Here is a 23,082-nt window from a genome sequence, read left to right as displayed (position 1 = left end):
TTGAAGACCTCTGGTCTTGTAATATGGAAAGCACTGAGTTACACTGACACTGGGACAGCTTCATGAAAAACACACTTTTGAAGAATGACATTTGCTCTTTCTGACTGTGTGTCTCCACCTTTAATTGTCTTTCTATAGGGGGTGTCCCAGGACAAAGATTTCCTGCGAGGTGCTCTCTTGTCCAGGCTGGAGGATGATGAGCCTTCTGTTGCAAGTGCTGTTCTGGACATCGGAAAAGTGAGAAACTAGTGCTTCTGGGGAAGGGTTTGAAATTTCCCCCTAGGAAAAAAAATGTTATGAGACCTTATTTCAACTCATTTTTTCATGCTGAAATCCTCTGACTTCATTTACCCCTAGAAACCATAGAACTTGATTATTAAAAGTACTGTTCAGTAATAGAGAAGTTATAAAGAGCGGTAGCCAGAAGTAGTTTTTGACATATTTACTTGTTTGAGTACATTGCTAGCTTACCTGATGTATGGGTAAAAGCTTAATGTAGGAAGAAGTCATAATGGATTTATTGTACTTCTTTATGATGTGGTGCTCTTTATTTCTAGACATTGTTGGACTGTGTGCCTACTTCAGACTTGGTTGAGAAGCTTTTTCAGCTTGTAAGCAAAACAGGAAAAGAATGGTAAGTAGTTTCACTTTTGCATTATAACACAGTTCCTACTGAACCTCACTGTACCTCAAGTGTAAATGTGTCTATTTTCCAGGAAGGAAGTCTCTAAGAAGGCGGTCTCTATCCTGTGTGGTCCTTATCTAACTGCTGACAATGCTACCTTACTTGACACTGTGGTGTTTGGACAGATTTCGCTGTTCTTCTCTCATCCAAAATCACACCAAAGCCCAGTAGATCTTGCTCTGACAATCTCCAAATCAGATGTTGCCAAAAGACATCTTTTACTCACAGACCTGAAAACCCTGATCAAGGAAAAAGGTATGTTTGTGAATTTCCTGAACGTTTTTACATGTTCGACAGTGGTACTCTACTGTACATATGTTTGAGAGCGGTACTGTTCTACAATAGTTGTTAATATTTGAACTGGATCTCTTAACAGATTGGAAAGCAGCCAAAGACAGCTCTGATCATGATGCTCATGCTGTCGCGAACAGAGCACTTGCTTCATGGTTAGGGGATCAGCTGGTTAAACTGACTCAAAAACAGCAACTAGAAATGGTACAGCGATTTAGACCTTCCACTTTTATTCAATTAACGACCTCAAGATTTTTATAAGCGCACAAAGAACTTTTCAGCATGCCCTACCATCTAACATCCTCCATCGTAAGTTTTAACTAAGCTATACTAAGCTATTAATTACAATTATTATTATGTGATAGAGATATGGCTGTGATATTATTTGTTAATTTATCCCATAGGTGACCAAGCTTATTGATTACTCCAAATCACACCCAGCGGACTTTGCATTCAAGGTCACATTGGGGAACAGCCTTGGACGACTAGTTTTCAAGGCAACACTTACTGACAATGATTTGTCATTGTGTGAGACTATCCTCAGCTTTGTAAAGGAGTGTCTGAAGGGTGTTATGGAGCTAAAACCATCTCAGCAGAAGGTATTTGTTGGCACAGATAAAATCAATACATGTAATTCAATCACTGTTATCAAATCAAGAATGGTAAAATGAGTAGTTGTTTTGTGGTTAAAAATTATAATTTGAGAGAAATAACTCCTAACTAACTGAAATTATAATTTCAAAATAGCAATGCAATTTTTTTATTTCAATTTAACAAAAATTGCTTAAAATAAGATTTTAGACTCTAATTTTCTGCCCTGTTGTATGTCTTTGCTGTTGGACTATGGTATCAAACTCTCCACCTAATATGAAACCTTTTCATAGAGCTGAACACTGTGATCCTGATAACGTGATTTGTGATTTAGTTTCATCTGGACATTCACCTGTCTGATGATGGTATGGTTCCAAAGATTTTGCTGTCAGAGTACATGTCTCTGATGAGAAGGAACAAGTCCAAAAAAATGGCAAATATCAGGGCATCCATGAATTTGTGGGTACTTGGAAACCTTATACGAAACATGCCTGTGTTCAAGACAACAGCAAAAGGTGAATATCGCCCAGTTCTTTAAAATGACCAGCAGTTTTACTAAGTAACATGTGACATAATAACATAATAACCCCCCCCCCCCCCCCCCCAAAAAAAAAAAAAAAAAATTGTAGCTGGATGCAAAAAGGTTTTGTATTCGTCTACAAGATTTGGTGCATGGTACAATGTTGTCTTGAGTCATGCCTCAAGGTAAATATTGATTGTGGTAGTGTAATCATGTTTAGATGTGTCTTGGTAGATAATGACTGTGAAAGGTTTTTTAACTCTACAGGGGCATGGTGGAACATTGAAGAGGAGAGTTCTTCTGAACTCATGTACTCCAAGGTATTTAGCTAAAACTGCTGTTGCACAATAACCATTTGCATGCTGAATGTATGCGCAAGAGGGTCCTTGCAAAAAAACATGGGAATAAAAAGACTGGGAAAAAATTCCACTGCAATGATTGACCTGGTAAGAACTGAACATTGTATTAAAAACCACAACCATTTTTTAAGGTTAGTTAAAACTACTGTAACAAAACTGTCCATTTGGTCACACTAGGCTTCTATACCAGAATATTCTACAAAAAGTGGGGGTGGTATATATCTACTGGAGATTATTGACCTGGGTCAGTCATAACACTGACTGGCAACTATGTTTCCTTTGCCTAGATCCTGCTATCTGTGTTTGAAATGCTTGCTCCTGCTTCTGGTACTACCTTGCCGATTGCTCATCAGGACATCTTCAGACAGCTTCTACAGGTGTTTATTCAGGTATAATGCCTTTGTTGCTCATCTCCAAAACTACCAATTTGACCCCCTTTTGGGCTTAGTGATTAGTCACTATAAATGCTCCCTCTCTTTTAAGGCATCCTCTTCAATAAGACCCTATCTGGAACCATTCACTATTAAGTCCCCCTCCCCCTAAAAATTAGTGAAAGAAATCTCGCGATCTGAAAAACTTTCAATCGGTTTTGGCATCAGTTCAGGTATCAAGCAAAATACTAGACAGGTTTGGTTGTTGAATTTACCTCCCTTGACAAAATTGTGGTGGTCTATAATAATAATAATATAATAATTAATGTATAATATTGTATACATTAAACCTCTAAAAGTTTACATCCTTTATTTTTTTCAAAAACGCTCATGTAAAAATTGATCAAAATCTTCTCGCAATTGGAAAACAATAGTATCTTCAAGTTCCATGGATTTCATTGAAACTTGCGATCTGTAGGCAGGATTAATGGTATTAGATTAGGTAGGGTGAGGTCATATCTTGGAGAGACCACGCCTTACCTAGAAATATTTCAGCATATCCTTGGTAATGTAGTGCATTTATATCTACAAATCAGTGCGATGCACCCCTGTAGCAAAAGCGCAAAGTGGACAGGTGTCGAACAGTGGCCTTAAGTCCCCTCATTTGAGACAAACAAGAAAGAAATAAGCCTCCAGTCCATTGGCCTTTTAGAACTTTTATGGTAGTTGCTTATGGGTCTTGTTTTGTGGTATTTAGCATCATCTGCCTGATAAGCTGACACTACTGCATTTCTTGGCCAATGTGTGGTCCAGTAAAACTGTTGCCAGCCCTGCCACGCTACAAGTCCAGAGTCTGCACATTGGCGCAGTGTGCCTTAAAGTGATGGGCAGCTCAGATGTCACTCATATCCTTGAGAAAACAGACACAGGTCTGGCTCTTTGGTTTTTTTCTTTTTTTTCTTGTAGTTTCCAGGCCCGTACACAGAGGGTGGGCAGGGTGCACACAAACCCCCCCACCCACCCCATCCTTTGGCATACAAGAAGCGGGTCTTTTTTATTAAGGAGTCTTCAAATACTATGCTGTTTCCATATGATACCTATCACAGCGCAGCCCCGCCCTTTAGCCAATCCTGGGTACATGCCTGGTTTCTGGTTTACTATCACTTTCCTACTGTAAAAGAACACAACACTATTGATTCAATTAAAACCTCTCAAACATCTCACCATAAGCTTTAAAAAATAAAATCTTGCACACCTCTCTACCAAATGCATACAGTCCTGATTTTGAAAAATTGTAATTTAAACATATGGGAATGGGGCTGCTGTCTAACCTACTCCCACTTTCATTTCACCAAGAGCTTTCCTCAGGAAGCCAGAAGCTACTCTTATTATCTATAATATTGTTGGTTCTTGCAGCGTTACATTCGAAAGCCACTGAATCTCTGGACCACATACCACTCTATAGATAGTCAGAAGCCACCCTTAAAATACCCAATGCTGCTTTTAACCTTACGTTTGATTTGCATCTGTGATTTCCCAGTCGTGGTATCTTTGCTGGTGCCTCTGTCTAGCATGGTGGCACCCATCAGGAAAGCAGCTGTGGAGTGTGTGCGGGGACTTTATTCTACCGCTGAGAAGAACCTGTCCGGGCCTGTGGGGGTGCTGATAGCATTGTTGGCAGAAAATGCAGAAGAAATACAAGCAGACCATGCTCAAATAAAAAGGTAAAGTGAAGTGCATGTAATGTTATGTTGGTACAGTGAAGTGCATGTAATGTCATGTTGGTACAGTAAAGTGCATGTAATGTCATGTTGGTACAGTGAAGTGCATGTAACGTCATGTTGGTACAGTGAAGTGCATGTTATGTCATGTTGGTAAAGTGAAGTGCATGTAATGTCATGTTGGTAAAGTGAAGTGCATGTAATGTCATGTTGGTAAAGTGAAGTGCATGTAATGTCATGTTGGTAAAGTGAAGTGCATGTAATGTCATGTTGGTAAAGTGAAGTGCATGTCATGTCATGTTGGTAAAGTGAAGTGCATGTAATGCGATGTTGGTAAAGTGAAGTGCATGTAATGTCATGTTGGTAAAGTGAAGTGCATGTAATGTCATGTTGGTAAAGTGAAGTGCATGTAATGTCATGTTGGTACAGTGAAGTGCATGTAATGTCATGTTGGTAAAGTGAAGTGCATGTAATGTCATGTTGGTACAGTGAAGTGCATGTAATGTCATGTTGGTAAAGTGAAGTGCATGTAATGTCATGTTGGTACAGTGAAGTGCATGTAATGTCATGTTGGTACAGTGAAGTGCATGTAATGTCATGTTGGTACAGTGAAGTACATGTAATGTCATGTTGGTAAAGTGAAGTGCATGTAATGTCATGTTGGTAAAGTGAAGTGCATGTAATGTCATGTTGGTACAGTGAAGTGCATGTAATGTCATGTTGGTACAGTGAAGAATAAAATGATATATATTTTCAGGCGTTTTCCATGAATATTGAAAAGATTTTCTAAGTATTATTTTATGCTAACAATAATGGATCAGTTCTCACCGTGAGATGGATTGAATTTGAGGTTATCAAAAAGGATTAGTTTTTCTGATATTAACACCTCAAATTGTGGCAAAAAAAACATTCATCACACAAGTCTGCACATAGTCTTTAATTGTGGCTGGTTATTTTGTGTTAAAAATGTGATTAATTTTCAAAATTTAAACAAAACAGGGCTCAAAACTGTAGATTTTAAAAAAAATAATTTGGTCACAAACAGTGCAGTACTGTATTTGATCATGTGATGATCATCAATACATAATGTATAAATGCATATTTGTGAGCTGCTTAAAAACATAAGCTTGGAACCTCCAACTTAAGTTTTCAAGTGATGTTTCAGTCTGCATTCCAGTGGATGATGTAAAAACCTTTGGGTCTTGTGAAGGGAAAACCTAATGAAACACAAGCAATAGATAGTATCTGACACTGGAATCACTTAATGCAATTATATTTTGATCCAGCTAAAAGAATTTAAATTGAAACCTTAAGAATACGATACTCCTTGCATCTAGGCTTTTTGGCAGCACGCTTTCCCTTCCTGAATCCAAGAGTCCAAAGGGTAAATCTAAGAAGAAAGCTGAACAAAAGACTGCCTTGCTGGAGTATGTTGTCCGTCACGCTGTCAGTGCCAATACTCCAGTGCATGTCCAGATAGCACTTCTCATAGTGCTCACAGAAGTTGTAAGTCAGGTACTGTAATGTAACTTTTAAAGCTCTTCCTACGCATGATGGGCCACCATCACAACAAAAGACCCATGATGACACTAATAAATGAGCCAACATTATGACTTTTCCTTGAAAAAAATGCTTTCATTTTAAAAGGGCTGTTGCATTCACAGGGCATCTTTTATAGAACTGGGTAGGTTTGGGTTGCTAGTTTACCTTGCATTACCCACCCAATGCACAGATGTTTAGTGCTCAACAGGAGCAGGTTACGTTTGCTAGGTAACGTTCCTTAAAACTTATCAGTATGTATTATCCTTGTAGGAAATGGTACATCTGTGCCTGCCAAGGGTTCAAGATCTCATGAAAAAGGCCCAAGAGAAAAGTAAGTTTATTTGATTGGAATCATTCAGTGAAATTATTTTAGGTTGTTCTAAATGTTGATTTTTTTGTTCCAGGATCTCTAAACTCTGACGAAAGTATCTGCCTACAACATTTGACCAAGAAGTTCACCTATGTGGCCGCACCCCTTCTGGAATCTGATCCGCTTTGCTTGCAGCTCTTGGAGGGTCTCTTTTCGCTTGGAGTGACACTCTGTCCTGGGCACCCAGCTCCTGCCATGTCAATTCTGGACCAGGTAGGGCAACGTTTGCATTTAAGGACACCGAAATACAAAGAAACAACTGACATTACAGTAATTTCAGTTTTACTCATTCTAGCTATTTACTCTTTGGTCTGTTATGGTTTCCATAATAGGAAAAGTTTATTTTAGTATTTTTAAGTCATATTTATCATTGAGAGACCCCAGCCAAGCTGGGAGAATCATATAAATCATGCACTCACTACTGTATTTCGCATGTGGCCCAGTAGATGATGATAGCAGTGTTCCATGTGTTTGAAGGCCTCTGGTCTTGTAAAAATGAAAGCACTGAGTTACTTTGACACTGAGCTGTATCAGATAGTTACATTGATTTTCCACCAGTTTCCCATAGTTTTTCTGTGTATATATACAACTCAATATTAGTCATCCAAAATGTCTAGGAGTCATGTATGCACATATGTTGAATGATCAGATTTTTATTATGAATAAATAAATTTTATAAATGTCAGGAAACTGAAAAGGTCAATTGGTAAATGACATTTTTATTACATAAAGGTGTCGTCAGTCTCATTTTTATAGAATGAATTTTAAGACTGTTAATGAACAGTATGGCTCTGGCATCACAAGAGTTTATTTAGTCTTGGTACTGATTTTGCTATTTGCAGACAATGTTTTTTGAAGTAGTTTTATGTACTTTAATGCTCTTTGTATTTATAACATATAAGTATTTCCACTCCCTCTTTGACTTCAGTTGGATGACAAATTCTTCCAAGTGATTCCAGCAGGTGTTGTACAGCAAAAGGTTTTAGGGATGCTCCTAGACCTTCATCTCAGCAGCACAGATGTCCAATTAACAGCCAAGACTAAGGATGTGCTTAATGTGGTAATAGAATGTTGTGTTACATGGTACAGTAAACTTAAGTGTTCTGATGTTGGTTTATGGATCTGATTCATAGATTGTGCTCAAGGCCGAGCAGGTAATAGAAGAACTTAGCCAACTAAAAGCACAACCCAAGACTCCAAAGCCTAAAAAGCAAAAAAGGTAAATTTGATTGAAATGAGAACATGTTTTCTTGCTATCTGTATGATGTACATATACAGTTGTCATCATGATCTTGATTACTGGCAGTGCCAATCAGGAATTACTGTGAAATAATTAATGTGAAATGATCTTTATTAAATGGTTTGCTTGATGCAACAATGCAAATTTTCACTTGGTCACATTTTTGGCTTTTCATCAATTCCTAGCGCACCATCTCCTCTCAAAAATCCGTATCTTTTCTAGGAGTGCCACCCAGGAGGAAACATCAGCAAAAGAGTTGAAATCATGGCAAAGAATCACCACTATCCTGGAACTGTTACAACACAAGAGTAATATCACAGACAGGGAGCACATGGTGCCCGTACTATTTGCCTTGCTGGCAAGGTGTGTTCAATTTGATGTATGTCATTCAAATGTATCATGTATTCAGAAGTGTGTTCAATGTGATGTATGTCATTCACTTGTATCATGTATTCAGAAGTGTGCTCAATATGATGTACGACATTCAAATGTATCATGTATTTAGAAGTGTGTTCAATATGATGTATGGCATTCACTTGTATCATGTATTGTACTACCTGTGTATCATAATCTTATACACAATGTCAGTGGATGATGTAGAAATCTTTGGGTCTTGTGAAGGTCATTCCTGATGAAACACAAGCAATAGATAGTATCTGACACTGGTTATACAACTAAGGTTGATGGTACTGAAGTTGATTGAGTACCAATTAACATGCATGTAGATGTGTTGAATTTAATGAAGGTACATTGGATTGCATATCACCAATATTTTTTTCCACTGTAGATGTGTTGAGAGAGAGATACCAGAAGAAGCAATACCAGACTACATCACTCAACTGGTGCTAGCAGAGATCCTCAACATTTGTCTTATTTTACTGTCAAACAAAACTCCAGGTAATGTCAAAATGTCTACAGTGGTTGACATAAAAACACAGTGAGATGCCAACTCTGATTTCCTTGGACATTTAAATAATGTTTATACCAGAGATTTTAATTGAAGTAAAACCATATCTTTATAAGAAACTGAGTATAGTAATCAGTGAATGTCATAACCTACATGCAAGACGACCTTACCCAATTAGTCTGCCTTTTTTAAATGCTCAATTTTCTTGGAACAACACTCACTGGGTAACATTTCTAAATCTTGGGCCTACAGTAATTTGCTAGTGGTGTCCCTGACCAACTTATTGTGATTTATTGTATTACTACATAGTGCCATAGTCCAGTTTTGTATGCACCAGGGCAAAGCTCATGAAATATTATAAAATTGCTGTATTTTAAAATCTCTTATCTATTGAAAGTCCAATGGTATACCAACTATAACCATGCATGGTATTGCCATGGAGATATGGGTCTTTGTAGAGTGTTAAGAACATGTTATGAACATGTTGTAAAGAACATGTCTCTCACATGTGGTTTTGTTATGTTGTACAGATGCAGTTCCTGAGAGCCAGTTCAATGTGGAGCTTGTGGTGCAGTGCATCCGTGTGTCAGAAAACCCACAGACTCACCATCAGGCCCTTCTCCTTTTGTCAACAGCAGCCAAGCTCTACCCAGTGAGCAACCACTCCTATCAGCCATTTTCACTCTGACACATTCACTGGGGAGTGTAATGGTGATGTTTCTCAGCCATTTTCACTCTGACACATTCACTGGGGAGTGTAATGGTGATGTTTCTCAGCCATTTTCACTCTGACACATTCACTGGGGAGTGTAATGGTGATGTTTCTCAGCCATTTTCACTCTGACACATTCACTGGGGAGTGTAATGGTGATGTTTCTCAGCCATTCTCACTCTGACATATTCACTGGGGAGTGTAATGGTGATGTTTCTCAGCCATGAAAAGTGTTGTTGAGGCTGCCTGCTACGGAAGCCCATGAGGGCAACTCAAGGTTTTCGTTAACAACATCTCACCTTTTGGTCACGACTTTGAACTATTTGCGTCACGACAACTCACTTTGAGTATCACGACAAAGCACTATTTGATTATTGCTTAAAACATTGCAGGTTTAGTTCACAATATCGCACTTTGTGTCTCAAAACATCGCACTTTGTGTCTTAAAAAACTCATCATTTTGCCTTTGCTTAAAACATTTCAGTATATCGCTCACGACATTCAACTTTGTGCTTATAACATAGCACTATTTGTCTATTGCATAAAATATTTGACTTTGTGCTTTATAACATGGGACTTTGTGTCTTAAAAAATCTCGCGATTTGCCAAATGCGCAGATCATTCCAGTTTTTGTCTGTGCATTAAATATTTAACTTTGTGCTTCATAACATGGTACTTTGTGTCTTAAAAAATCTCGTGATTTTCCGAATGCGCAAATCATTCCAGTTTTTGTCTGTGCATAAAATATTTGACTTTGTGCTTCAAAACACGGTACTTCGTGTCTTAAAAAATATAGCGATTTGCCAAATGGCCAAATTATTTCAGTTTTTGTCTATGCATAAAATATTTAACTTTGTGCTTTAGAACTTCATTTCACAAATTTGAAGAGAATTATCAAATAACTGGATTCTATACAAATGCCCTGTGAGCTCCCTACAAGGACTAAAAACTAAACAGAACTTCAGGATAGGCCGAGGAAAAGGAGCCTTAGCGATACGGTATCAAAGGCTGAACTGGTTGAGTGCTCGCTCGAGCTTTATTCAGTGTTCTACAGATGCAGGTACCTCTAGCTCGCCTTGCGGGACTAAGGCCCCAATGATGACTCTACATCGGAAGCCTCTCCTCCAAACGATAAATCACGGCATTTGACTTTGTTTATAACTTAGGCGGCTCATCGCATTAATACCAATAATATCTAACTTTTTTGACAATCATTTACAGCATTCCATAATATCTTAGGCAACGACTCACAATGGGTCGCAATGCTGAACTTTTTACTTTGTCTTATCAACAATGCTATTTATTTCACTGAGCTTTATTGCTTATAATCTTGATTTAATATTTATATTTACTTATATATCTCAATTTAAGCTAAGGATTTCACAATAACGTTTCTAGTCTATTCGCAAAGCATGCTGGTCTATGTAGAAAAAACTCACTTTTTGCAAACACACTTTGTGCTTCACGAGATTGCACTTTTTGCGTTACGACATTGGACTTTTTGCACAACGACATGTGACTATTTGTCACACACGATTGGATGTTTAGGCTTGCATCATGGCACATTATGCAAATCGCCAACAACATCTGACTCTTGGCGTCACGACATGAGACAATTTGCTTCAAAACATTTCAGTTTTTGTCTATTGCATGAAATATTCAACTTTGTGTCTAAAAAAATCTCACGATTTGCCGAATGCGCAGATCATTCCAGTTTTTGTCTGTGCATTAAATATTTAACTTTGTGCTTCATAACATGGTATTTTGTGTCTGAAAAAATTTCGCGATTTACCGAGTGCGCAAATCATTTCAGGTTTTGTCTATTGCATAAAATATTTAACTTTGTGCTTTATAACATGATACTTCGTGTCTTAAAAAATATCGCGATTTGCGGCTGGCAAAGTACCATGTTATGAAGCACAAAGTTAAATATTTAATGCACAGACAAAAACCTGGAATGATCTGCGCATTCGGCAAATCGCGAGATTTTTTTAGACACAAAGTTGAATATTTCATGCAATAGACAAAAACTGAAATGTTTTGAAGCAAATTGTCTCATGTTGTGACGCCAAGAGTCAGATGTTGCTGGCGATTTGCATAATGTGCCATGACGCAAGCCTAAACATCCAATCGTGTGTGACAAATAGTCACATGTCGTTGTGCAAAAAGTCCAATGTCGTAACGCAAAAAGTGCAATCTCGTGAAGCACAAAGTGCGTTTGCAAAAAGTGAGTTTTTTTCTACATAGACCAGCATGCTTTGCAAATAGACTAGAAACGTAATTGCGAAATCCTTAGCTTAAATTGAGATATATAAGTAAATATAAATATTAAATCAAGATTATAAGCAATAAAGCTCAGTGAAATAAATAGCATTGTTGATAAGACAAAGTAAAAAGTTCAGCATTGTGAGTCGTTGCCTAAGATATTATGGAATGCTGTAAATGATTGTCAAAAAAGTTAGATATTATTAGCATTAATGCGATGAGCCGCCTAAGTTATAAACAAAGTCAAATGCCGTGATTTATAGTTTGGAGGAGAGGCTTCCGATGTAGAGTTATCATTGGGGCCTTAGTCCCGCAAGGCGAGTTAGAGGTACCTGCATCTGTAGAACACTGAATATAGCTCGAGCGAGCTCTCAACCACTTCAGCCTTTGATCCCGTATCGCTAAGGCTTCTTTTCCTCGGCCTATCCTGAAGTTCTGTTTAGTTTTTAGTCCTTGTATGGAGCTCACATGTCATTCGTATAGAATCCAGTTATTTGAAAATTCTCTTCAAATTTGTGAAATGAAGTTCTAAAGCACAAAGTTAAATATTTTATGCATAGACAAAAACTGAAATTATTTGGCCATTTGGCAAATCGCAATATTTTTTAAGACACAAAGTACCGTGTTATAAAGCACAAAGTTAAATACTTTATGCAATAGACAAAACCTGAAATGATTTGCGCATTCGGTATATCGCGAGATTTTTTAAGACCCAAAGTACCATGTTATGAAGCACAAAGTGAAATATTTTATGCAATAGACAAAACCTGAAATGATTTGCGCATTCGGTAAATCGCGAGATTTTTTAAGACACAATGTCCCATGTTATAAAGCACAAAGTCAAATATTTTATGCAATAGACAAATAGTGCTATGTTATAAGCACAAAGTTGAATGTTGTGAACGATATACTGAAATGTTTTAAGCAAAGGCAAAATGATGAGTTTTTTAAGACACAAAGTGCGATGTTTTGAGACACAAAGTGCGATATTGTGAACTAAACCTGCAATGTTTTAAGCGATAATCAAATAGTGCTTTGTCGTGACCGAAAGGTGAGATGTTGTTAACGAAAACCTTGAGTGGCCCTCATGGGCTTCCGTAGCCTGCCTTGTGTAGATGTGTTGCAAGCATGTTTTACAGCAGCTGTTTAGTCAGAGTGGGGCTGCAAAGATATTGCCAAGGCATATAGCCAAGAGGGTTGCATAGGTTTAGCCAAGGTGTATACCATAGCCATAGTGAGTTGCAAAGATATAGCCTAGGAGGTTGCACAGTTACAGCCATGGGGGTTGCACAGGTGCTGTTTTGACAACTAAAACTGACAACTACATAAATCGGTCACATGCTGTGTGTATTTAAAAGTTCTTCTTGACACTCATTTTAATAGGAGAAGGTCCTTCATAATGTAATGTCCATCTTCACCTTCATGGGTGCCAACCTCCTCCGCCAGGATGACAGCTACAGCTTCCAGATTATCAGCAAGACTGTGGACACAGTCATCCCAGCCCTGATACAGGTAAGAGTGAGGAAGAAAAATTGATCTTTAACACAGTTTAACCAAGATCAACCTCATCATTCAAATTTCCCAAACAGGCTGGTGAAAAACAGAAGCTACCCAAGTTACAGTCCAAGGGTACACCACCAGCAACCTTAAATGACATTGTCGTCATGGTGATCCGGGTCTTTGTAGATGCATCACCCCACATGCCAGAGCACCGCCGCTTACCAGTGTTCACCCACCTAATATCTACTGTTGGTGCCGAGAGGCACCTGCATGCTGCAGTAGCATTATTACTAGAGAGCTACATAGTGCACCCTGCTCAGCCTGATGACGAGGTACTAATACCAATTCTGTGCATTTACTGTGCATCGCTCAGATGCACATTTGTTTTAGCCAAACCATGTAATGTTTTCTAATATGAAAATTTCTTTTTAGGGTGTCAAGCATTCTCCTCTTGATATTGACTTCTGCATTTCACTTTGTCAAGAGTTTGACCCGTCTGTGCAGGTAGAAATATCATGGTTATTGAGTGCAATACAACAAAAACTGGAATTCGACTCTGCCAAATATTTTCTTTAAATAAGACTTCTTCAGGTCAGAGTCGAATTCCAGTTTTTGGTGTATTGTATTCATTGTTCTGGTACGAGATCAGGACAGTTTGGGCTTTTTGATTCTATGGTTATTGAGTGTACATAAGTGCTGTTAATTGTATAATTGTTATAAAATCCAGAATTAATTAAGATGCTATTTATCCAAGGCTGAGGGAATGCTGAAACTCGTGAAATATCTTGCACAGCTCCCTATGGAAAAACCAGAAGGTCAGTAAAATTATAAGCTACTTCCACATTTATCATCAGTTTATTTCAGTGTCTTTTTCATGGAAGTTTTTATACAAATTAGTGCATTAAAACACAAACTTTTATTTGCTAATTTTTCACCTACCAACCTACATTTCCTATTAACAAAACATTATCATCCCTAGGTCATCACTACCATCCCCGCAGAAGAAAGTCAGCCCCCCTCTTCAGTGGTCCCACCCCTCTATTTGATGTCCATGTACACTCAGCCAAACACTTCAGACAATTCAAGTTCACAGTTTTAGGTTTAGTCCCTACTGTCCTGGGCAATGACAACTTCATAGCAAAGGTAAAAAGAGTCTCTCCGGTCTTGTCCCTAATCCCTTGAATCCTGAATTTGTTCATTGATGCAACATTCTCCTGTCTCAGATTGCTGAATTTGAGGGAAGCACTTCAAGGCAAATGGACGGTATCTATCTTGGGTAAGCAAGCAAGCCTCCAAAAACCTGTCATTCCTATTGCTATCATAGTATTACTGTTTACAAATCTTTTGATTGTGGATGTTATTTATTTAGTCTGATTGAGGAGCTCTTGAAGCTTGTTACCACCACGGCACAGTATTCAGAGCAACAAACACAAGAAACTGCCAAGAAATTCTGGCGAGCACTACTGCACAAGGCATATGATATTATTGATAAGGTATGTAAATACTTAATGGTATTTCTGTTTTATCCTATTACAACGATATCTTTTTATCTAGGAAGTGATCTATAATAAGTTTATTGTTAACAATCATTTATGGTATTAAAATGACTAAATAACAAGAAAACAGTCAGAGAAAGTTACTCTTTCTGCGACTATTGAAAGGTGGATTGTTGACAGTAAGCAACATGTACAAGCCTTCATATATTGTGTTAATTTTTTGCCTTCAGGTTAATCAGCTCCTACCAACGAGTGTGTTTATAGGAGTGATACAAAGACTGCTTGTCAATGACAATGTTACCGTGAGACGTAAAGCAATGGAGCTTCTGAATGCCAAACTGGCGCACTATACCATACAACCCAATCAGGTATGCTTGCTTTACGCATCCTTGAATTCCATGGTCATTTGTTAGAAGCAAGTGGAAATTTTGTTGTGTAAGGGGAACATTAACATGATGGAAAAACATGACTTGACATTTCCAATAAGCCCATTTCACATCAAATAAGGCAGAAAATTCCCCTAAGTACTTAGAGACTAATATCAAACAAAATATAGCCTGAGTATCAGGCAATTTTATTTTTTAAAAGTTGGAGAGGAAAAACAAAAGTACTTGTCTTGTTTCTCGCCGGCGCAATAGAAACATAGGAGGGCCTGATACTCGGGTTAAACAAAATATCAAATGCAACTTTTTTGATGCGACATTTGTAAAGGGTCATTGAAATTTTAGCTTTTCGTCCCTGAGCTCATACATGGCGCAAGGATGATCAAGGAACAAGTTATTTTAAAAAGCCAAAATCTGAGTATGCACATTTTGGCATCACGTTTTTTGTGTTTTGAAAAGAAAACCAGTCCGCAATACAAGAAACTGATGACCATTGTAAGAAGTTTTATCTTAAGTGCGCATGTTCAGGGTTTTTCCGTCATGTCGGGCAGGCACATCAAGATAAGGATAAATCTTGAGTTGAGTACTCTTAATTCGCTCTTAAATTCACAACAGCAAGTTGATCTAATTGGTTACAGGCTGTCATGAGTACGATAGTATTGAGCAGGATAGTATTTTCTTCCCATTTGTCAAATCTCCGGAGGATCTACTTAACATAGCCTAGTAGCAACTAACTGTTGTTCAAAAGTATCTGTTCAGTGTTATATGGCAGTTCTCCTCGCTTCAGGTAAATGAGCTTCTGGATTTAGTGAACGACCTGGTAGCCTTTGTGGAAGGGCGTTGTTCAGGCGAGGAAACCACAGTCAATCGGCAGACGGCACTGTACAGCTTGAAGCTGCTAGCAAGACTTCTAGCTGAACAAGAGCCTGCAATATTTACCAAGGTACGAATTAATGACATTTTATTTGAAATGACTTGTTCTCGTTTTGTTGAGGTTGTTTTAATAATGCTTCATTAGGCTCAGACTACAGGAATTTCCTCTTATCTATCACACATTCTTCTTGTTCGCCTTAGGTTCTGGAACTCTCCATCAAGATCTTCACGGCCAAAGACGAAAATATTCTGGTAAGGCATCTTTCAGGTTTTTCTTGCACAGATGTGTGAGTCCAGAGGACAGTGGGGTATTCTCCCAATAATGTTGTCATCTGATAACAACAAGCAACAATTATTCATGTAACTTTAGATAATCAAAACCATCCTCAAATATTATTATATCTGGACAAAGGGCACCTACATTATTCTTTTTTTTTTCATTTCCGCTGTATAGCTAAAATGTGGGTTGTATGACAGTGAATATGATGATTGTTTCAGGTTGCCTCCAACGCCCTCCTCTGCCTTGCTGAAGTCTGTTCTGGTCTTAAAGCCAATGCCATTTCTTACCTTCCCCAATTTATGCCGAATCTGATAAAAATGCTTCAGCCTTCAAAAGAACAAAAGTGAGTCTTACTGTCTTTCTATTAGGGGTCTTGAAAAGGATCTTTCGGGCTGCATGTTCTCATCCTAGCAGCTTTGGTAAAAAAAAATTCCCTAGAATTTTCAAGAAGTGAGTTAGTGTATGTTTTAGGGATGATATCTTATAGATTCATCACTAATTAATGAAAAGGAGTCAGTTTTTTTGTTTTTCGTCACAACTGCGACTACTATTTTGATCAGTAACACCCCCTTTCACAACCATTGCATCCCTTTTCAACTTTGTTGATTCCCATAACCGTAATTGTCGGTGTGTCCCTGTTTCTGCAGGAGTGCCCTACTTCTTTGCTGTGTTGTTACCCTTCACAAAGTGATCAGCACCCTGCCACACTTCATGAGTCCCTTCCTTGTCGACATCTTGGTACAGGTAAGTCTACCTAAACACACCTTGTCAACATCTTGGTACATGTAAGTCTACCTACACACACCTCCTTGTCGACATCTTGGTACAGGTAAGTCTACCTACACACACCTCCTTGTCGACATCTTGGTACATGTAAGTCTACCTAAACACACCTCATTGTCGACATCTTGGTACATGTAAGTCTACCTACACACACCTCCTTGTCGACATCTTGGTACGTAAGTCTACCTACACACACCTTGTTGACATCTTGGTACAGGTAAGTCTACCTACACACACCTCATTGTCGACATCTTGGTGCATGTAAGTCTACCTACACACACCCCCTTGTCGACATCTTGGTGCATGTAAGTCTACCTACACACACCTCATTGTCAACATCTTGGTGCATGTAAGTCTACCTACACACACCTCCTTGTCGACATCTTGGTGCATGTAAAATCTACCTACACACACCTCATTGTCGACATCTTGGTACATGTAAGTCTACCTACACACACCCCCTTGTCGACATCTTGGTGCATGTAAGTCTACCTACACACACCTTGTTGACATCTTGGTGCATGTAAAATCTACCTACACACACCTCATTGTCGACATCTTGGTACATGTAAGTCTACCTACACACACCCCCTTGTCGACATCTTGGTGCATGTAAGTCTACCTACACACACCTCCTTGTCGACATCTTGGTACATGTAAGTCTACCTACACACACCTCATTGTCGACATCTTGGTACATGTAAGTCTACCTACCCACACCTCCTTGTCGACATCTTGGTACAGGTAAGTCTACCTACACACACCCCCTTGTCGACATCTTGGTACATGTAGGTCTACCTACACACATCTCCTTGTCGACATCTTGGTACATGTAGGTCTACCTACACACATCTCCTTGTCGACATCTTGGTACATGTAAGTCTACCTACACACACCTCCTTGTCGACATCTTGGTACGTAGGTCTACCTACACACACCTTGTCGACATCATGGTACAGGTAAGTCTACCTAAACACACCTTGTCGACATCTTGGTACGTAAGTCTACCTACACACACCTCATTGTCGACATCTTGGTACAGGTAAGTCTACCTACACACACCTTGTCGACATCTTGGTACATAAGTCTACCTACACACACCTCATTGTCGACATCTTGGTACATGTAAGTCTACCTACACACACCTCCTTCTCGACATCTTGGTACGTAAGTCTACCTACACACACCTCATTGTCGACATCTTGGTACATGTAAGTCTACCTACACACACCTCATTGTCGACATCTTGGTACATGTAGGTCTACCTACACACACCTCCTTGTCGACATCATGGTACAGGTAAGTCTACCTACCCACACCTCCTTATCGACATCTTGGTACAGGTAAGTCTACCTACACACACCTCCTTGTCGACATCTTGGTACAGGTAAGTCTACCTACACACACCTCATTGTCGACATCTTGGTACATGTAAGTCTACCTACACACACCTCCTTGTCGACATCTTGGTACATGTAAGTCTACCTACCCACACCTCATTGTCGACATCTTGGTACATGTAAGTCTACCTACACACACCTCCTTGTCGACATCTTGGTACGTAAGTCTACCTACACACACCTTGTCGACATCTTGGTACATGTAAGTCTACCTACACACACCTTGTCGACATCTTGGTACATGTAAGTCTACCTACACACACCACCTTGTCGACATCTTGGTACAGGTAAGTCTACCTACACACACCTCCTTGTCGACATCTTGGTACATGTAGGTCTACCTACACACACCTTGTCGACATCTTGGTGCATGTAAGTCTACCTACACACACCTCATTGTCGACATCTTGGTACATGTAGGTCTACCTACACACACCTCCTTGTCGACATCTTGGTACATGTAAGTCTACCTACACACACCTCCTTGTCGACATCTTGGTGCATGTAAGTCTACCTACACACACCTCCTTGTCGACATCTTGGTGCATGTAGGTCTACCTACACACACCTCATTGTCGACATCTTGGTACAGGTAGGTCTACCTACACACACCTCCTTGTCTACATCTTGGTACGTAAGTCTACCTACACACACCTCATTGTCGACATCTTGGTACAGGTAGGTCTACCTACACACACCTCATTGTCGACATCTTGGTACATGTAGGTCTACCTACACACACCTTGTCGACATCTTGGTACAGGTAAGTCTACCTACACACACCTCCTTGTCGACATCTTGGTGCATGTAAGTCTACCTACACACACCTCCTTGTCGACATCTTGGTGCATGTAAGTCTACCTACACACACCTCATTGTCGACATCTTGGTACAGGTAGGTCTACCTACACACACCTCCTTGTCTACATCTTGGTACGTAAGTCTACCTACACACACCTCATTGTCGACATCTTGGTACAGGTAGGTCTACCTACACACACCTCATTGTCGACATCTTGGTACATGTAGGTCTACCTACACACACCTTGTCGACATCTTGGTACAGGTAAGTCTACCTACACACACCTCCTTGTCGACATCTTGGTGCATGTAAGTCTACCTACACACACCTCCTTGTCGACATCTTGGTACAGGTAAGTCTACCTACACACACCTCCTTGTCGACATCTTGGTGCATGTAAAATCTACCTACACACACCTCCTTGTCGACATCTTGGTACGTAAGTCTACCTACACACACCTCCTTGTCGACATCTTGGTACATGTAAGTCTACCTACACACACCTCCTTGTCGACATCTTGGTACGTAAGTCTACCTACCCACACCTCATTGTCGACATCTTGGTGCATGTAAGTCTACCTACACACACCTCCTTGTCGACATCTTGGTACAGGTAAGTCTACCTACACACACCTCCTTGTCGACATCTTGGTACAGGTAAGTCTACCTACACACACCTCCTTGTCGACATCTTGGTGCATGTAAAATCTACCTACACACACCTCATTGTCGACATCTTGGTACATGTAGGTCTACCTACACACACCTTGTCGACATCTTGGTACATGTAAGTCTACCTACACACACCTCATTGTCGACATCTTGGTACATGTAAGTCTACCTACACACACCTCATTGTCGACATCTTGGTACAGGTAAGTCTACCTACCCACACCTCCTTATCGACATCTTGGTACAGGTAAGTCTACCTACACACACCTCCTTATCGACATCTTGGTACATGTAAGTCTACCTACACACACCTCCTTGTCGACATCTTGGTACATGTAAGTCTACCTAAACACACCTCATTGTCGACATCTTGGTACATGTAAGTCTACCTACACACACCTTGTCGACATCTTGGTACATGTAAGTCTACCTAAACACACCTTGTCGACATCTTGGTACAGGTAAGTCTACCTATACACACCTCCTTGTCGACATCTTGATGCATGTAAGTCTACCTACACACACCTCCTTGTCGACATCTTGGTACAGGTAAGTCTACCTACACACACCTCCTTGTCGACATCTTGGTACATGTAGGTCTACCTACACACACCTTGTTGACATCTTGGTACAGGTAAGTCTACCTACACACACCTCCTTGTCGACATCTTGGTGCATGTAAAATCTACCTACACATACCTCATTGTCGACATCTTGGTACATGTAAGTCTACCTACACACACCTCCTTGTCGACATCTTGGTGCATGTAAAATCTACCTACACACACCTCCTTATCGACATCTTGGTACATGTAAGTCTACCTACACACACCTCCTTGTCGACATCTTGGTACATGTAAGTCTACCTAAACACACCTTGTCGACATCTTGGTACACGTAGGTCTACCTACACACACCTCATTGTCGACATCTTGGTGCATGTAAGTCTACCTACACACACCTCCTTGTCGACATCTTGGTACATGTAAGTCTACCTAAACACACCTTGTCGACATCTTGGTACACGTAGGTCTACCTACACACACCTCATTGTTGACATCTTGGTGCATGTAAGTCTACCTACACACACCTCCTTGTCGACATCTTGGTGCATGTAAGTCTACCTACACACACCTCCTTGTCGACATCTTGGTGCATGTAAAATCTACCTACACACACCTCATTGTCGACATCTTGGTAAATGTAGGTCTACCTACACACACCTTGTCGACATCTTGGTACATGTAAGTCTACCTACACACACCTCATTGTCGACATCTTGGTACATGTAAGTCTACCTACACACACCTCATTGTCGACATCTTGGTACATGTAGGTCTACCTACACACACCTCCTTGTCGACATCTTGGCACAGGCAAGGCCGACATTGCTTAACAGAGATCAAAATAGAGTTAGAAGGTATAGTTAATTGTTCAAATTTCCCTTTGACTAGGTCTGTCTTCAGTCCGTGCGTGCATCTGAAGAGACTGAGGATGAAGATGTGCCAAACCAATCCACAATGCAGGCACAGGTCCTGGACCGCCTTGCAGCAGTGAGGTAGGGACTGGAAGGCCTTTATATAAAAGCGCCTAGTTATGCCTGAGTGAGCCATTTCTAGGACTAAAACTACTCATGAGTTTGAGTTTCATCTTGTCCAAGACAGAAATTATCACTGTAATTGTAAAATAAGCCACAAATTTACAACTATTACTTATTTTGCTTATTGGTATGCACTACCGGTCATGACTAATCAAATTAAAAGTCAACTATTACATCCCCTTAGTACCATGTCCATTAGGCTAAAGTTGGATGTTGCCAAATTGTTTTTTTCCAGGAAGGACCTGGCCAATGCCATCACCTCTCGTGTGTTGCTTCCGGCAGTGTCCCAGTGTTACTACACTCTGCTGGACACACAGCAACAGCCTGCCGTCACCCCCCTGCTAGACATCCTCTCCGGCTCCATCACAGCCATGAGCACGAAAGATGTGATGTCGCACCATGACCAGCTGTTCAAGGTCTTCCTGGTCTTGCTGGATTTTAGGGTCACTCAACATCAGGTTGGTGCTTGATCAACTTACCTTGATCGTGTTATTGAAATCCAGATCTTTGTCAAGGTACCATATTTTATGCATCTGTGTCAATTAAGGGGAACCCATGTGTTGTAATTTGTATTAGCTCATGGCCATGCCACAAATAAGCAAATAACTGACAAGACAATTCCATTCGAGAACTAATGTATGTTTATCACTTAGGGTGCTTTTGAACACTGATCGACTGTTCAACCTTTTCCTTTTTACAAGTATCTTTGGTCTTGCTTACTTTATATATGTTGGCATTGGTTTCAGTGTGGGCAAGGCCTCGTGGAGAAGATTGAAGGTGGTGTGATTGACAGTTTACTTAGCCTGGTCATGAAGATGTCCGAAGCAACTTTCCGACCGGTCTTTCTCAAGGTCGGTCACCTCAGCATTAATTTGCCACTCTTGATGTAAGAGACCTAAGCAAGGACGGCGATGGCAGCCAGTACAATAAGAAATCGGGCTCACAATTTCAAACCAGTATAATAGAATTTATCTAAACACTCAAAAACAGATGACCATAGTTTTAGGAACTTTCTTTTACAGGAGTGAAAAAAAATTCAAGAGTTGTTGTCCATGTTGCCGTCGTCATTGCTTCGTAGGTCGCTTTCATCTTGATAACGTTTTGCTACATAGGTGTCTTTGTTGCGATATGCGTAGCTTAGTGTTTAGCCCCCTGTTAGCTGCTAACATTGGCTACCATATTTTGAGTCTCAAGTCATGTCCCAGTAAATGATGATAGCAGTGTTCCCCGTGTTTGAAGACCTCTGGTCTTGTGATATGGAAAGCACTGAGTTAACTGACACTGGAACACTTCAGTTTACACACATTGCAGTCAACTTGAGTTTTTTTTTATTTTCCATGTATATTTTAAGCTATCATTTCGATCTTTAATGGGCAGTTTTCCAGACGAGAAAGCCCCTTAGATTATTTTACATGGACTGTATCATATTGCAAATTGAAGAATGTATGTATTTCTTCATCAGTTGGTAGAGTGGGCGACGCGAGGTAACGCTCATAAGAGGCGCCTTTTGGTGTTCTACAGACTCTGTGTCAGGTTGGTATGATGACTAGCTTACAAAAACGTGCTATATACGTAACTGTCAAGTACCTGATTTTCACTCCATAAAAGCATTTATAGTTTTACATGCTTGGGTATCGTTAGGCGAGGTATGGGTAAATTTAGGAGGGGAGTAAAATTGGCAAATTTTAATAACTTTTGGGACATTACACTTTAGATAAA

At 39.8% G+C, this 23,082-nt stretch overlaps 1 protein-coding gene across 3 annotated transcripts in view; it reads left to right on the top strand.

Annotated features, from left to right (window-relative positions):
* Positions 1–23,082, top strand: part of LOC5506255 (HEAT repeat-containing protein 1) — a 31,402-nt gene that overhangs the window by 4,568 nt on the left and 3,752 nt on the right. Inside the window, exons 7-41 of one of the 3 annotated variants that reach the window (XM_048724835.1) lie at positions 139–237; positions 558–634; positions 717–940; positions 1,062–1,180; positions 1,381–1,575; positions 1,902–2,082; positions 2,355–2,407; positions 2,734–2,835; positions 3,575–3,746; positions 4,358–4,541; positions 5,876–6,053; positions 6,351–6,411; positions 6,485–6,663; positions 7,379–7,510; positions 7,584–7,669; positions 7,913–8,053; positions 8,478–8,587; positions 9,128–9,249; positions 12,958–13,086; positions 13,164–13,406; positions 13,507–13,578; positions 13,829–13,889; positions 14,054–14,217; positions 14,298–14,350; positions 14,444–14,567; positions 14,801–14,938; positions 15,741–15,896; positions 16,028–16,078; positions 16,325–16,449; positions 16,754–16,844; positions 20,916–20,921; positions 21,218–21,321; positions 21,599–21,821; positions 22,110–22,214; positions 22,826–22,896. In XM_048724835.1, the coding sequence (XP_048580792.1) occupies positions 139–237; positions 558–634; positions 717–940; positions 1,062–1,180; positions 1,381–1,575; positions 1,902–2,082; positions 2,355–2,407; positions 2,734–2,835; positions 3,575–3,746; positions 4,358–4,541; positions 5,876–6,053; positions 6,351–6,411; positions 6,485–6,663; positions 7,379–7,510; positions 7,584–7,669; positions 7,913–8,053; positions 8,478–8,587; positions 9,128–9,249; positions 12,958–13,086; positions 13,164–13,406; positions 13,507–13,578; positions 13,829–13,889; positions 14,054–14,217; positions 14,298–14,350; positions 14,444–14,567; positions 14,801–14,938; positions 15,741–15,896; positions 16,028–16,078; positions 16,325–16,449; positions 16,754–16,844; positions 20,916–20,921; positions 21,218–21,321; positions 21,599–21,821; positions 22,110–22,214; positions 22,826–22,896 (4,331 nt within the window). Of the gene's footprint in view, positions 1–138; positions 238–557; positions 635–716; positions 941–1,061; positions 1,181–1,380; positions 1,576–1,901; positions 2,083–2,354; positions 2,408–2,733; positions 2,836–3,574; positions 3,747–4,357; positions 4,542–5,875; positions 6,054–6,350; positions 6,412–6,484; positions 6,664–7,378; positions 7,511–7,583; positions 7,670–7,912; positions 8,054–8,477; positions 8,588–9,127; positions 9,250–12,957; positions 13,087–13,163; positions 13,407–13,506; positions 13,579–13,828; positions 13,890–14,053; positions 14,218–14,297; positions 14,351–14,443; positions 14,568–14,800; positions 14,939–15,740; positions 15,897–16,027; positions 16,079–16,324; positions 16,450–16,753; positions 16,851–20,915; positions 20,922–21,217; positions 21,322–21,598; positions 21,822–22,109; positions 22,215–22,825; positions 22,897–23,082 lie in introns of all 3 variants that reach the window. The other 2 variants (XM_032374618.2, XM_001626943.3) reach the window with 2 other exon arrangements.

Source organism: Nematostella vectensis, chromosome 1 (genome assembly GCF_932526225.1).
Source record: "Nematostella vectensis chromosome 1, jaNemVect1.1, whole genome shotgun sequence".
NCBI lineage: Eukaryota > Metazoa > Cnidaria > Anthozoa > Actiniaria > Edwardsiidae > Nematostella > Nematostella vectensis.
This window is presented reverse-complemented; position numbering and strand designations above follow the sequence as displayed.